General features: G+C 37.3%; 2 protein-coding genes across 5 annotated transcripts in view; one reads left to right on the top strand and one right to left on the bottom strand.

Annotated features, from left to right (window-relative positions):
• The window catches only part of TRAPPC13 (trafficking protein particle complex 13), a 39,171-nt gene extending 33,202 nt beyond the window's left edge, over nucleotides 1–5,969 (top strand). Inside the window, exons 10-13 of one of the 4 annotated variants that reach the window (XM_003265995.4) lie at nucleotides 258–456; nucleotides 1,594–1,694; nucleotides 4,062–4,212; nucleotides 4,350–5,966. In XM_003265995.4, the coding sequence (XP_003266043.1) occupies nucleotides 258–456; nucleotides 1,594–1,694; nucleotides 4,062–4,212; nucleotides 4,350–4,457 (559 nt within the window). In that variant the 3' untranslated portion in view covers nucleotides 4,458–5,966. Of the gene's footprint in view, nucleotides 1–257; nucleotides 457–1,593; nucleotides 1,695–4,061; nucleotides 4,213–4,349 lie in introns of all 4 variants that reach the window. The other 3 variants (XM_012497334.2, XM_003265994.4, XM_012497333.2) reach the window with 3 other exon arrangements.
• Nucleotides 5,970–9,735: 3,766 nt separating this feature from the next.
• SGTB (small glutamine rich tetratricopeptide repeat containing beta) overlaps nucleotides 9,736–14,188 on the bottom strand; it is a 58,581-nt gene continuing 54,128 nt past the window's right edge. Inside the window, exons 9-11 of the mRNA XM_003265996.4 lie at nucleotides 11,919–11,956; nucleotides 11,588–11,671; nucleotides 9,736–10,039 (exon numbers count right to left, since the gene is read on the bottom strand). Coding sequence (XP_003266044.1) covers nucleotides 9,928–10,039; nucleotides 11,588–11,671; nucleotides 11,919–11,956 — 234 coding nt within the window. The 3' untranslated portion in view covers nucleotides 9,736–9,927. The remainder of the gene's footprint in view (nucleotides 10,040–11,587; nucleotides 11,672–11,918; nucleotides 11,957–14,188) is intronic.

Here is a 14,188-nt window from a genome sequence, read left to right on the forward strand (position 1 = left end):
AAAAAAAAGGCACCCCCCTTTCGGGGTCCAATTACTATAAAGAACCTCAAGATTTTCGCTAACTGAAAAAAATGAAAGAAAAATAAATCATTGCAGTATACGTTCTTTTTATTTGTGTTGAAATCGCTAACATGTTCTGTTGTTGATCTTTGGAGGGTATGTCATCCAGTTCCTGTCCAAAGGAACAATCACAGCCATGGTTTTTCTTTTAAAAGATGCTAGAGAATTTTCTCCATCTCTGTCTCCACCCCTCTCAGTGTGTCTACGTTTGGGTCAAGAGCATATTTGCAACCAATGGATACACGCCAGTACTTATACTGCCTAAAGCCAAAGAAGGAATTTGCAGAAAAAGCAGGCATCATTAAGGGAGTAACAGTAATTGGAAAATTGGATATAGTATGGAAAACAAATCTAGGTGAAAGGGGAAGGTTACAGACCAGCCAACTTCAAAGAATGGTGAGTCTGGAAAAAACTTCACTGGGGTTTTGGTGTGTGAGAGACAGGTAGTTAGAACAACTTAATTTTTTCTACATCCAGCAGTAAAAAATTGGAGCACTATAAAAGGCATTAATACTACTGGAGAAGAAAAGATTAATAGTTTCACTGATAGGTAGGTAGAAGACTGGTGTTGCCGTGAATGAAAAATGTTCAAATGTTAATTTATCCTTAATACATGTGTTCTTTATCAAACAGAAATTAAAATAACTGTTTATCAAGTGTCCCTCCTTTGGTAACACATGCTCACTCTTCTTCTGACTTCCAAACACATTAAGGTTTTCTATTTTGCAATGTCCTGAAACTCTTGGACTTACTTCATTCACCTACTCAGTTCCCACCATTTTTAAGAAGTTAAAAATCTGAGGCATCTCCTCAGAAGGTGAGTTCTACTAAAGTTATCTTATAAGCATTGGTTGCATATTTTACCTAATTTCTTCTCTGAGAGTAGGGATAGCTACCAGTCTTCTTTTTTTACGCTTGTAAGAATATATGACAGGATTCTCCTCCCTTTGTGCTGAATATTACCTGTTTTGACATATTTCAAATTTTACTTTTCTTTCCACTGTTTGAGGCAGTAATTAAAAAAAATGATGCTTCCTCGGCCCACTTAAGTATAGCCATTAGTTATTTTTCTGCCATGGCCTGTTCCAAGCCTTCGTGTTGTTATAATCCATCCTCATCTGTGCATCTTGTAAAAAGTCATGATTTTCTTCCTGGCTCCTTTCAACATCATCCCCCTCTTTAGACAATAACTTTACCTATTTAGAGTTACAGACATAGAAGCTACAGCATCTGGAAAGTGTCCCTTCAACTCTCTGGAATTTCTTTACTCACTACTTACCTTTGAGATTCATCTTAACTCTACTGAACATGGAATAATTATATAACAAAAACAGTCCAGGTCTGCCGGGCTATTCCACAGGCAGTAGCTGCAAAAGAACTTAAAATGAGAGACAAAGTGAATCAGAAGTATTTTCTTAGAACATCAGCTTGGAAACCCAACAGCTGTTGAGTGAATGTGCTGCTGTGGTGCCTTCATTAAAATGGAAAGGTTTTGTGATAGATATACATTAACTGTGTTGCTTGTTTTCTTAGGCTCCAGGTTATGGAGATGTTAGGTTGTCTTTGGAGGCAATACCAGATACCGTAAACCTTGAAGAACCTTTTCATATTACCTGTAAAATAACAAACTGCAGGTAATGCCACTGTTTGTGGATGGATGTCCTTTCTACCTCACCTGCCTAATAGATAATTTTAAAATCTTTTTGTTACTGTCTCCTTTTAAGTTTTCCTCTTGACATACAGCCTTCTCTGATGTTGATATTGAGTACTGTAAAATTCTTCACCTGGTAGCAGTATAATTACATATTTTTAAAGGCCTATTGTATTATGCATCTTCTGTATTGTATTTCATTCGTCACACCCTATGAGGTAGGTATTCATTGTTTATACTTCCTTCACCAAAACATGAACTAATAGGTTCTTACGTATTAATATATTATGAATTGAAGTAGTAAGATTTTTTTGAGGCATGCTTGTACTTGAGCTGTATCTTGAGTATTAAGAAACCAAACATTGCTTATGGATTTAATGTAAGGGGAAATCCTTGATTCGAAAACTGGGTTTTGACGGTAAAGAGAGAACGTAATCTGAACTGTCAGGAAGCAAAGAGCACAGGGCATTGAAAGTAGAAAAAAATAGAATTAACTTCCAGTCCTATGCCCTCTGCTCCTACTTGTATTACCACTTGGTTTGTATTATTATTTGGGGTATTTTGATAATATTGCAGTGATGAATCCCAGTCCTCTTAGTGTGAATGTATAATCCTTTTTTTTTTTTTTTTTTTTTTTTGAGACGGAGTCTCACTGTGTCCCCCAGGTGGGAGTGCAGTGGCGCGGTATCAGCTCACTGCAAGCTCCGCCTCCCGGGTTCACGCCATTCTCCTGCCTCAGCCTCTCCAAGTAGCTGGGACTACAGGCGCCTGCCAACACGCCCGGCTAATTTTTTGTATTTTTAGTAGAAACGGGGTTTCACCGTGTTAGCCAGGATGGTCTCGATCTCCTGACCTCGTGATCCGCCCGTCTCGGCCTCCCAAAGTGCTGGGATTACAGGCGTGAGCCACCGCGCCCGGCCGAATGTATAATCCTTTTAATTCCGTATTTATTCTTTTTGGTATTAGAAAGATAGGAAATATTTATCCTTCAAAATTACAGAAATACCCACTTCCTCTATGAAGCTACCCAGACTTTCCAAAGCACAGGTATTCATGCCTTCTCTATCATAGAAAATTTTAACTTAGTTTTTTACCGACACTCACATATTGTGTATTTAGTGACACTCATATATTACTGTATTAGTCTCTTTCTCACTGGACTGGAATTATTCAAGAGAAGGGACACGGCCTTACTCAGTGTCTGCCACATCGTGAGCTCAGTAAACAACAATACAGGGCAAAGACCCTGTGCTTATAGGGGGTTACAGGGTGTTGGGGAATTTTTTTTTTTTTTTTCAGCAGATCAGTTTATTGACCAGCTCACAAATGTTATTTTTTTCAAAAGTTAACTTCTTTTGGTGTTCACTTTAACTTTTGGTGATTCAAACAAGTTTTCTAAAAAGCACATGTCTCTTAGATCTTTAGTTTCCTCTCTGTATAAATGTCATTCCCTGCTCCTACACACCAGAGACATGCACAGACACATGCACACAACATATATTAAGTCTTACTGGATTTTTGTGAAATTAACAATATTCATGTAGTGCATCTACCCTGGTCTCTGGCACATAGTAGCCATCTCAAATGTTTGTTAGGGAGATACAGGCATATACAAGTTAATATTATAAAGTCAATATGTCTAAAAAAATAAAATTTAAATAAGCAATTTAAAATTTGGAGCCAAGTATAAGAATAAACAGCTAAAAGCCATAAGTAGCCATGAATGGTGGTAGGAGACTATTTTTCATTATGAGCCTTTTGGTTATTTAAAAAAGAACAATGTGCATACTCTCATTAAAAGTTTTTTTAACTTATTTAAGCTGAACTGGTGATATGTTATAAGCAGAAGTAGTCTTTTCTTGGTAAATAATCCAGTTAGCAAACCTGAATAGTATTTACGTCTTACAAATCCTGCCAGTTGTTTCCCAAATTATGGTAAAGTAACATAGATTAGATATCAAAAGGACTAGACCAGAATCAGTTGTTTTCTTCTTTTCCTGTAGAGTACCTAACAGAAATAGTGAGAATACATGGCAACAAGATTAGACACAAATGTGTGGAAGTCTTCCAGAAAAATGGCAGCACCAGGAGGCCAGTGTTGAGTAATAGAACCAGAAGGCCAACATCCAGACAGGCAGATTAGTCTGAGCCATTTTAAGTGCTAGAAGGTGTGACTTCCTTTCATCTTCCTGATTCTATCTTAAGTGACATAAAAATGTTATAATAGCTTTTCTCTTTCTGGTTTTTATTCTGGATATGGAGAAAACAAGTTTACTGTCAATAGTAGAAATATTGCAGTACCTCTTTGTGAAGTGAACAAGATTTATTCCTATTATTCTGATTCCTCCAGCAGTGAAAGGACTATGGATCTGGTTTTGGAAATGTGCAATACCAATTCCATCCACTGGTGTGGAATTTCAGGAAGACAGCTGGGAAAGCTGCATCCAAGTTCTTCGCTCTGTCTTGCCCTTACTCTGCTTTCTTCAGTACAGGGACTGCAAGTATGCTGTCTTTTCAAAAATTCCACTATTTGGGTGCTGTTAACTTACAAGTCATTTGCGGTATCTGTATTTCCTCTGAATGAATGAAAACTTAGACTCATCTCTCTCTCTCTCTCTCTCTCTCTCTCTCTCAATAGAGCATCTCTGGCTTAAGACTAACAGACACATTCTTAAAGAGAACATATGAATATGATGACATCGCACAAGTCTGTGTGGTATCTTCTGCCATTAAAGTGGAAAGCTGAAGGAAACTTCCAATGTTAGGCTTTTCATTTAGTTTCACAGAACTGCTCTTTTTGTCACCTTTGTAAAATGATGACGTCAACAATGAAGTAAATATGTTTCTTAAATTTCTTTCCTGTAAAATGGTTAAAATATTAAATATTTGTTTTGAAGAGATCTGATTTTATCTTGTAAGTTATGTTCAAAATGAACATGTGTATATTTTCTACACCTATTATTTAATTTCATTTCATTTTAGATGACCATTGGACTTTATTCTCCAAAAGCTGTGTATCTAAGACCATTTGTCCCTAGCAAGTATCTAGAACACGAGTCAGCACACTTTTTATGTAAGGTACAAGATACTAAATATTTTAGGCTTTGCAGGCCGTAAGGTTTCTGTCACAAATACTAAACTCTGCCATTGTACTGCAAGAGCAGCCAGTAGGCAAAAAAGGTACAGTGGTGTACACAAAAAGAAGCAGTTGGACTCGGGAAGCTGAGGCAGGAGAATCACTTGAAGCCGGGAGGCGGAGGTTGCAGTAAGCTGAGATCATGCTACTGCACTCTAGCCTGAGCGACAGAGTGAGACTCTGTCTCAAAAAAAAAGAGGCAGCTGGGCAGATTTGGCCTGCAGGGTATAGTTAGCTGACCTCAATCTAGAAGATAGAGTTGTTTCTTAGAACTTTGTAATATTTTGTTTAGAAATATTTCAGTTAACTCCAGTTTTTTTCCTAGCTATTCAGGCAGCAGAAGAAGTTTGCTTAAAACAAAGGGGGTAGTCCTCTTATAACCTGATATTTGTTAACACAGTATAAGCTTTCTAGTTGTTTTCAAAATTACTGTAATGGTTTGTGTCTGTATTTGTATGTTATACCTACAAACATACATATCTTTCAGCTACTGAACACATCAGAATTGGTTTTACTTTTTAGGTTGTTTTTTTTTTTATTAACTATTAACTAGAATAATACTTATTTTCTAATTATAAGCCAAAAACTCCTGGTTTTTTTTCTCATTGATTAAGCCACTTATTTTTATAAGGTATATTTAAATAATTCCCATCTTCTGATATGATTTTAAACTCTAAATCATGTGTTACTGTTACAAAACTTTCTCTCTCCATGTAATCACACTTAGTTATGAGCAAAGCAGTGAGAAAGCTGAGGTGATAAACAACTTTGCAGCATTCATGTAACAAAAAGTTTCCGTATTTGTCAGGAAAACAAAAGCTTAGGCTGTTAAATAAAAGCTATTCTATTTTGGTAAGTTGAAATTCAAGAATGTATATATAATTTCTTAAATGTAAGAGTGCATTAAATCAAATACAAAAATTGGTTTTTCAATGCATCATTATTTATTGCCATAACAAATTGTTTGGTCCAAAATGAAAGCTATATTCAGAAGGTTTGCACCTCAAAATTGAGCAATAATTAATGAAATGTCTGTACAAAATAAAGTGCAAGCAGTGTAAAATTGAAGTCTGTCTTTGTTTCAAAATGATTAAGATTGATTAAATGATATTATATTTTATAGCCACTGCATTGGACACTTGGATTGTTTTTCAAGCATCTTCTTATGATTGAATCTTCTGTTTCATTCTGTTTTAAATCTTAAAAGTAACATGGTGGTCACTTGGAATCTGCTCTATATTTTAATTATAGTCTCTTCTGTTTATAAACAATAACTTAGACACATATTTTTCACAGTTTTAAGTAAAGATTAAATAATGCCATCTTAGAAAGGATCTGTTTAACCTATATTATAAAAGTTAGATACACAATTTGGTACATTAAATGAAAATGTCATTTGCATATATAGAATCTGTTCTGTTTTACACAGTATCATAATAGCTACAGCTACTACAAGAAATATGGTTAATGGAAGTCAAACATTTAGTAAGATGCTTAAAGAGTTACTTTAATAATGCCCTCTTATTTTTCTAGTTAGATAGCAACTATATTTCCCAGACAAGCAAGAAAATATATGGGGCATTTTTTTATAAATTTAAAAGTAGCTAGCACAACCCAACCACGCAACATTTTTTTGAAATAGCTTGCAATGCTATGATTCCAAAGTGATCAAGTTACTTGAAGAGCAAAAGTGGCTTGAATAGAATGGAAATGTAGGTAAGTGGACAGATAGCATCTAGATTGAATTTGTTACAGGTGGTATATTAGCAAAGAAATAGAAAAATGAAATGGAAGAAATATACCAATTCCCATTATTTTATGTAAAAAGAATGGCTAATTTAACTACAGATGTTAGCACATGAAGACATTGTTTTAAAGTTTTTTTTCTTATAGTATCTTTGTCTGGGTAGTACTGGTCAAATAAAATGAGTTGGGAAGTACTTCCTCCTCTTCTGTTTCCTGGAGGAGATTGTTTAGAATTGATATTATTTCTCCCTTAAGTGTTTGGTAAAATTCATCATTGAAGTTATCTGGGCCTGTAGTTTTCTTTACTGGAAGGTTTTTAACTTTTAACCACAAACTCAACTTCCTTAATAAATATGGGTCTGTTTAGGTTATCTGTTTCTACAGTGAGCTTTCTAGTTTGTATCCTATAGGGAATCTGTTTCATCTAAGTTGTTAAATATACAATCCTTGAGTTGGTCCTGGTGTTTTCTAGTTAGCCTTTTAATACCTATAGTGTCTGTAGTGTATCCCCTCTTTCATTTCTGACACTGTGAATTTGTATCTTCTGTTTTTCTAGGCAGTCAGCTAGAAGCTTATCTTACTGCTCTAAAAGCATTTTTAATGCACTCAAGATAGTTATGCTAGAAACTTTAACTTCTTATTCAACACTGAATATGAGTGACTAATTTTTAATTAAGGATCTATTTTGCTTTTTATATCACAGTAATGACTTCTATGTGTTAGTAGTAGTACTTCGTTCTGTGTAATACTGGAATACTAGGAGTTCATTCTAACTTAATGAAAATCAAAGTTGGCTTAGATGGAATACGAATTTAACTTCTGAGGGCCGAAGACTTAAATTGTGCTCTTTTTAAATTCTGCAGAACTATATATCTTAATTGTAGCTTTAGCCCAGGTGCTTAGGTGTTTGCAGGTCTAATTGAGAAACCTCTAACCTAGTGTTCCTCTAAATTAGAGTCCTTGGAGCTGTATCAAAACCACCTAGTGTACTGTTTAAAATGGTCATTCCTAGGCCTTATTACAGGACCTACTATATCAGAATTGAACACGTGGCCCTGAATCTGCATCTTTAATGAATTCTCCAGGTGATTCTTACAATGAAGTTATAGAACTACTGTTCTAACGTCACAAAGGAGAAAGAGAAAAGTTGGACTTTAAACTTCAAGATACAAAATAATTAGTAATAATTAGTCTCTTTTTCTTTCTTTCTTTTTTTTTTTTTTTTTTTTTTTTTTGAGACAGATTCTCACTCTGTCACCCAGGCTGGAGTGCAGTGGCGCAATCTTGGCTCACTGCAACCTCCGCCTCTCAGGTTCGAGCAATTCTCATGCTTCAGCCTCCCGAGTAGCTGGGACTACAGGTGCCCACCACCAAGCCAGGCTAATTTTTGTATTTTCAGTAAAGGTGGGTTTCCCCATGTTGGCCAGGCTGGTTTCAAACTCCTGATCTCAGGTGATCCCCCCTGCCTTGGCCTCCCAAAGTGCTGGGATTACAGGCATAAGCCACAGAGCCCAGCCAATTAGTCTTTTGATAAGGGTTCTATAAGGCCTAATCATCTGCATTATTACTCAATTGTATATTACTTCCTGGCCAGGCACAGTGGCTCACACCTCTAATCCCAGCACTTTGAGGGGCCAAGATGGGCAGATCACTTGAGGTTAGGAGTTCGAGACCAGCCTGGCCAATATGGTGGAACTCTGTCTCCATTAAAAACAAAAATTAGTGGCCAGGCACGGTGGCTCACGCCTGTAATCCCAGCATTTGGGAGGCCAAGGCAGGCAGATCACGAGGTCAAGAGATTGAGACAATCCTGGCCAACATAGTGAAACCCTGTCTCTACTAAAAATACAAAAATTAGCTGGGCATGGTGGTGGGCGCCTGTAATCCCAGCTACTTGGGAGGTTGAGGCTCAAGAATCGCTTGAATCCAGGAGGTGGAGGTTGCAGTGAGCTGAGATTGCAACACTGCACTCCAGCCTGGCAAAAGAGTAAGACTCCATCTCAAAAAAACCCCACAAAATTTATATTACTTCCTTTTTCAGTTTTCCCTTGTAAAACTTGTGAAGTCATTACATGTCAGCACCAATTTCATGATTAATAAACAAAAAATATACTCTAGTTGGAATTAAACTATCATCAATGTAGCTAGACCCATGCAATTAATACCTAATGCCCCTTTTCTTCACTAATATGGCATCTAATTTATAATAAAATATTTTAAGTCTCCTGTTATATTTAAACTGCATCAAATTTAAATTATGTTAATTATAAGACTGGCATGCCAAGCCAAATTATCACAGAAGATTACATGAACAAGCAATGTTAGTGACAGATGCTTTTTGTTATCCATCAAATAATTACTAAGTTTTCTTTTAAAAAAAAATCAGTGTTTATGGACACACAATTAAATATCATTTAGAAAATCCTTAACTTAGGACCAGGTCACTGGCTTAGTTAAAATATATTTATATTTGATAGTTTCCAAGGTAAGGTTACCACTGGGGAAATTGTGATAATTAAGCCAAACAGTTATACCACTGACCTAACCAGTACATTAAGGATTTCTAAATGTATCTTATTGTGTATTTAGCATAAGTGACCATGCTAATGTTATCAATACCAAACTGCAGACAAGATTACTTAAGAACTATGCAGAAAACCTGAGCATCCTACCTTTACTTTGTATACATTCGCATTACCAATTTTTTCTTTTCAAAACATCCCTTGCATCAAGTGCTACTTTCTAACAGCTCTTAAGATTCTCTGTTCACCAGAACAAGCAACATTAAAGATAATATTGGTTCCCATGTTATATATTCATTACTGATAGCACTTATCAAAGCTAAACCTAGATAATATTCCTTCTTTCCTGACATACTGCTCAGTGGCAAGTACGCTTCTTCTCAACCAGCACAGGAAACCTTTCCTTTGGGTCATTTCCCTTCTCAAAAAACTTTGCTTAAGGGAAATTGGAGCTAAAGAGCTTACCAACAAATAGCCCTGCTAGAGTTCAATAAATATACTTTGCTATTAAGTCTAATATACAAATATGATAGAAGTTTGAAAATGGAACCTTATCCCAGTGCTATATTGGCACTTAACATGGCTAGTGATCATTTCAAAAGGAGTCGTTACGTTTTGAGTTTGTTTGTGATAAACCTATTGTCTAAACAGATTTATTCTTTAAGAATATACACAAGAGGTTTTCCTCCATTATTTTCACACATCAGATATGGTGTTTGGTTTTTTGAAGGAGGGAGGGGGTACTATCTACAACAAATACTTCATTCATAGCCATAAACCATTTGTATCTTGGGCTTGAGCCCCTGGTTAAATCAGGAATGCTCTTCAGCGCTGCTGCTGAATGATCTGCTCCGGATGTGATTTCTCAGTTGCTCTATAAGTTCAGGATTTTGTTGCTGTATCTGCTGAGCAAACTGCTGTCCCCTGTAGTAAAGAGGCAATGTGGTTTGAATAGGGAATTGCCAGTCACATTTACCCATGCAAAAAGAACTGCAGAAAATGTGGGAGCTACCTAAAGGGGGCTTTTTTCTATAAAAACAAGTTTTAGAGCCACGACTTTAGAATCTACAAGTTTACCAGTGCCTCTATATAGCATTATTACAATGCAGTGTTCTTTATAAGAAACAAAACACCCAGCTAAAAAAAATAAGTACCTCAACTGGGTGAAATCTACTTCTCTAGTGCTAATGACAAAGAAGCAAAGGGCTAAGAAGTATATGTTTTTATTGTATGTGCTCAAATATAATGCTTTTATACGCAAGTCTTAATAGTCTCACATAACACCCAGTTTGGGATGCTTTTGGAGGTCACCTAACAAGTAATTTTAAAAACACTAAGAAGTTTAACACAAACTGTACTATGTGACCCTCTATTGCCAGTGTTAGATGTTATTATATGCCATTTAAAGGTCATTCTAAAAATGCAATATTCTAAGTGGATACACAGTTGTGCTGAGAAACAACAAGTGGTACTGTGGCTTCATATAAAGTGTCCAGCGAGAGCATCAGACACAGATTCGAAAAGCAAAGTTATCTTCACCAATTTGATATAAGTGAAGGCAATGTGCTCAAGTAATGAGAAGATGCAAGTAGTTCCTCTAAGTGTTGACAGGCACTAAAAAGTTTGAATAAAAATTTCCTGAATTGCCTGAACATTAAAATATGTAACATGTGACTTTAAACTACGTATGTGTACCTAAATTGATATATATTTAAGAGGATATTTGACCTTCATTTGCGTCCCCGAGTAGTTTGAAGTCTGCTGAAAAACTTCTTGGATCTTCATTGGGAAAAAATGGGGGATTAGTAGCTTTATATATATATGAGATCACAATTTATTTGGACATATGATTTTTACTGTTTGTCTCCATACCCTCAAAGTACCAGGTCACCAATCATTGGGACCCTCTGTAAGCAAAGATATAGTATTGATACCCCCACTTAAAAACCAAGGACCCTAATTTCATGCTGACAACACAATCAAGTAAAATTAAAATTAGGCTTTAAATGAAAAGACTGAATGTGCTATGGGTTCCTTAGTAAGTCACTAACCTGTACCTCAGTTTCTGTAGCCATTGGGTAGGGATATAAATTATCTACTTTTCTAATATCTGTCCCTCACCCGCCTTATTGAGATGGTGCCAAAAAAGAAAAGAAGAAAAAGATTCTGCTGGTACTTGAAAGTCCCAAAAAATAAAGCATAATGAATGGGGAAAAAAAAAAGCATAATACACATGGTTCTTTTTCTCAACAGACAGGCCTGGCCAGACTATCTAGGTATGGATTCCTGCCCTGCAGTCTAAAAAGTGGTTCTAATTCATGAACTTCTTTCAGATTTAGTAACATTAAGGAGGCCAAAGTTACTAACGGTAAAAGACAAACATTTAAAAAGAAAGCCCTGACCCCTCACCATAGAGATAAGCTGTAAAACATAAAATACATCTTCATTATTTCTGTTTTAAATAATACTTACGCTTGGATGAGGCTTGACAGGTCAGTTAGGCCCCCAACTCCAGCAGCAGGTCCCCCAATGGCATTTGTCATCATTCCTGACATTCTAGAGTACACAAGAAATACATCACCGGGATTGGTATATATTCTTAACAAAAAGGACAACTGGATGAGGAAAAGTTAATAAAATATACCCATGTTCTACCAGAGGCTAGGCCAAATGTGTGTTGCTTTAACCTCCAACTGACTGTCATTCAGAACAGTTTCATCATTTTTAAGCTGACGTGCTCAAATTAGAAGCCTGGCAAGTAGAAGGGTTGGGGAAGTGTAATAAGCTCTTTGTATATACTTACAGCTGTTGAACTTGAGGGTTCTGCATTAAACTTGCCGCCTGGAATTGAAAAATAGCACCTCCCATTAAAGGCAGTTAATATGTAGGGATCTTTAACAAAGATTTTTTTTTAGAAGAATGAAAGCTGAATCATGTATGCACTAACATTTTGTAGAGTTTCAGTGTGCTATGCAAAGTAAAGGGGAATGTAAAAAGAGAGGAGGTACTAGAAAAAGTGGCATTAAGAAGACATGGTGAGGATAAAGAGATTACAAACAACACTATAAACTGAGGATGTTGACAGCAGTTTACTTACTACTGCTGATCAGACCAATTAAGCCAAAAGGAAAAATAGGAACTTTAAAAGTACAGTTAAGGGATCTCCTACACTTGAGAACGTCCATTCCAAACGAGCTCTTAAGAGATGTGACTTTGCTCCATGCGACCCAGCAATTTCAATCCTTCCCATGCTTACAGTGGCACAGGGAATTATATTTACATGCACACACCCTTTTAAAACATTCTATTTTGAAAGCATCACATTTTTTCCCCTCAAATTGGTAATGTCAACAATATTTATGTAAAATTTGAATTTAGTCTAAATCTTTGTAGACAATAGATTTTATTCACAGACTCTCTGTGAGGTGTTGGGAAAAGCCACCACTTGCTTATATTACCAGAAAGATCACTGACTGATTCGTAAGTAATTCAAAACTTTCCTCAAGTCCCAGTCAGGATTGATGCCTCTGAGCCAACCCATAAGTGCTAAAGGCATTACACAGGAAAAGCAGGATGTATGAGCTGTAAACATGAAACGCTGTGTTTTGCAATCCCTTTAAACTAGTTCTGCAACAGTAGTTCTTCCCCTTCTCCCAGAATCTATGACCTAGAGGAAATTTAGAACAGATCTATGCTTTTCCAGTCACTTTTCAGTAAGCAATCCTCCTGTCACTTTAAGTTCTATAAAATGACCTCCAGTTCAGCAATTAATGTCTCAGCGTAACAACCAAATACATAAAGCTTCATTTATAGGTAAAACTTCTCCCTTCCTAGCATGGGCCTGCTACAGATTGACCAGTTGTAGTAGAAAAGAGGCACCATTGACTGCTCTGTTTACTATAGTAGCAGTGCCCAACCCCTGGGCCACAGACTGTTAGGAACCAGGCTGCACAGCAGCAGGTTAGCGGTGGGCGAGCAAGCATTACTGCCTGAGCTCCGCCTCCTGTCAGATCAGCTGCAGCATTAGATTCTCATAGGAGCAAGAAACCTATTGTGAACTGCGCATGTGAGGGATCTGGGTTGAGTGCTCCTCAAGAGAATCTAACGCTTCTCTCCTCATCCTGCCCCTACCCCTACACCCGGTATGGTCCACGGAAAAACTGTCTTCCATGAAACCAGTCCCTGTTACAAAAAGGTTGGGGACTGCTGTCCTATAGTGCTTTTTTTTTTTTTGAGATGAAATCTCACTTTGTCACCCAGGCTGGAGTGCAATGGCGTGACCTCAGCTCACTGCAACCTCTGCCTCCCGGAGTCAAGTGATTCTCCTGCCTCAGCCACCCAAGTAGCTGGGATTACAGGCATGCACCACCATGCCCAGCTAATTTTTGTATTTTTAGTAGAGATGGGGTTTGGAACTCCTGACCTCAAGTGATCTGCCCATCTCAGCCTCCCAAAGTGCTGGGATTACAGGTGTGGGCCACCACACCAAGGCCTATAGTGCTTCTTTATCCTGTAGTACTTCCAGTCCTCTTCCCCCAGCTTGCTGATTAAGAGTTGTGGCCCTCCAGGGTGAGGGTTAAATGGAGGGAAAGGTGAAAGGAGCAGCAAAGTTCTTATCTGATGACTGATATTATCTTACTAGTTTTGCATTGGTGCTTTTTGAGTTTGCAAGGTATTCAAAAACTACTGTGGTTCTCTTATGGGGTACTTTCTGGTGTTCTTCAGACACTTCTTTCCCTAGGCCCCTGGAAATTTCTTATCTATTCTTTGAAAAGGGTAATTTAATTTACCCTCTGGATGGATGCTATGACTTTCCCTTCAGTCTTAGGTTCTTGGCAGTCCTCCAGAGATTCTCTGTGTTGGGATCCTGTCACACTTCCAGGAAAGCCTCTTGAACATATTCAGACACACTCTCACAATTGTCTGTGCTCACCTTGGTCCACAGGAAACACCTCTGCTCCACTCTCATCAGTACAGTAACTGCCCAAACCACACAGCTAATTCTGCCACTGGCTTTCCAGTTGAACCATCAGGTAGAAAGTCTCTGTACCAGAAAAGCCCTTTCTCAGTGAG

The sequence above is a fragment of the Nomascus leucogenys genome, chromosome 18, assembly GCF_006542625.1.
Source record: "Nomascus leucogenys isolate Asia chromosome 18, Asia_NLE_v1, whole genome shotgun sequence".
Taxonomy (NCBI): Eukaryota; Metazoa; Chordata; class Mammalia; order Primates; family Hylobatidae; genus Nomascus; species Nomascus leucogenys.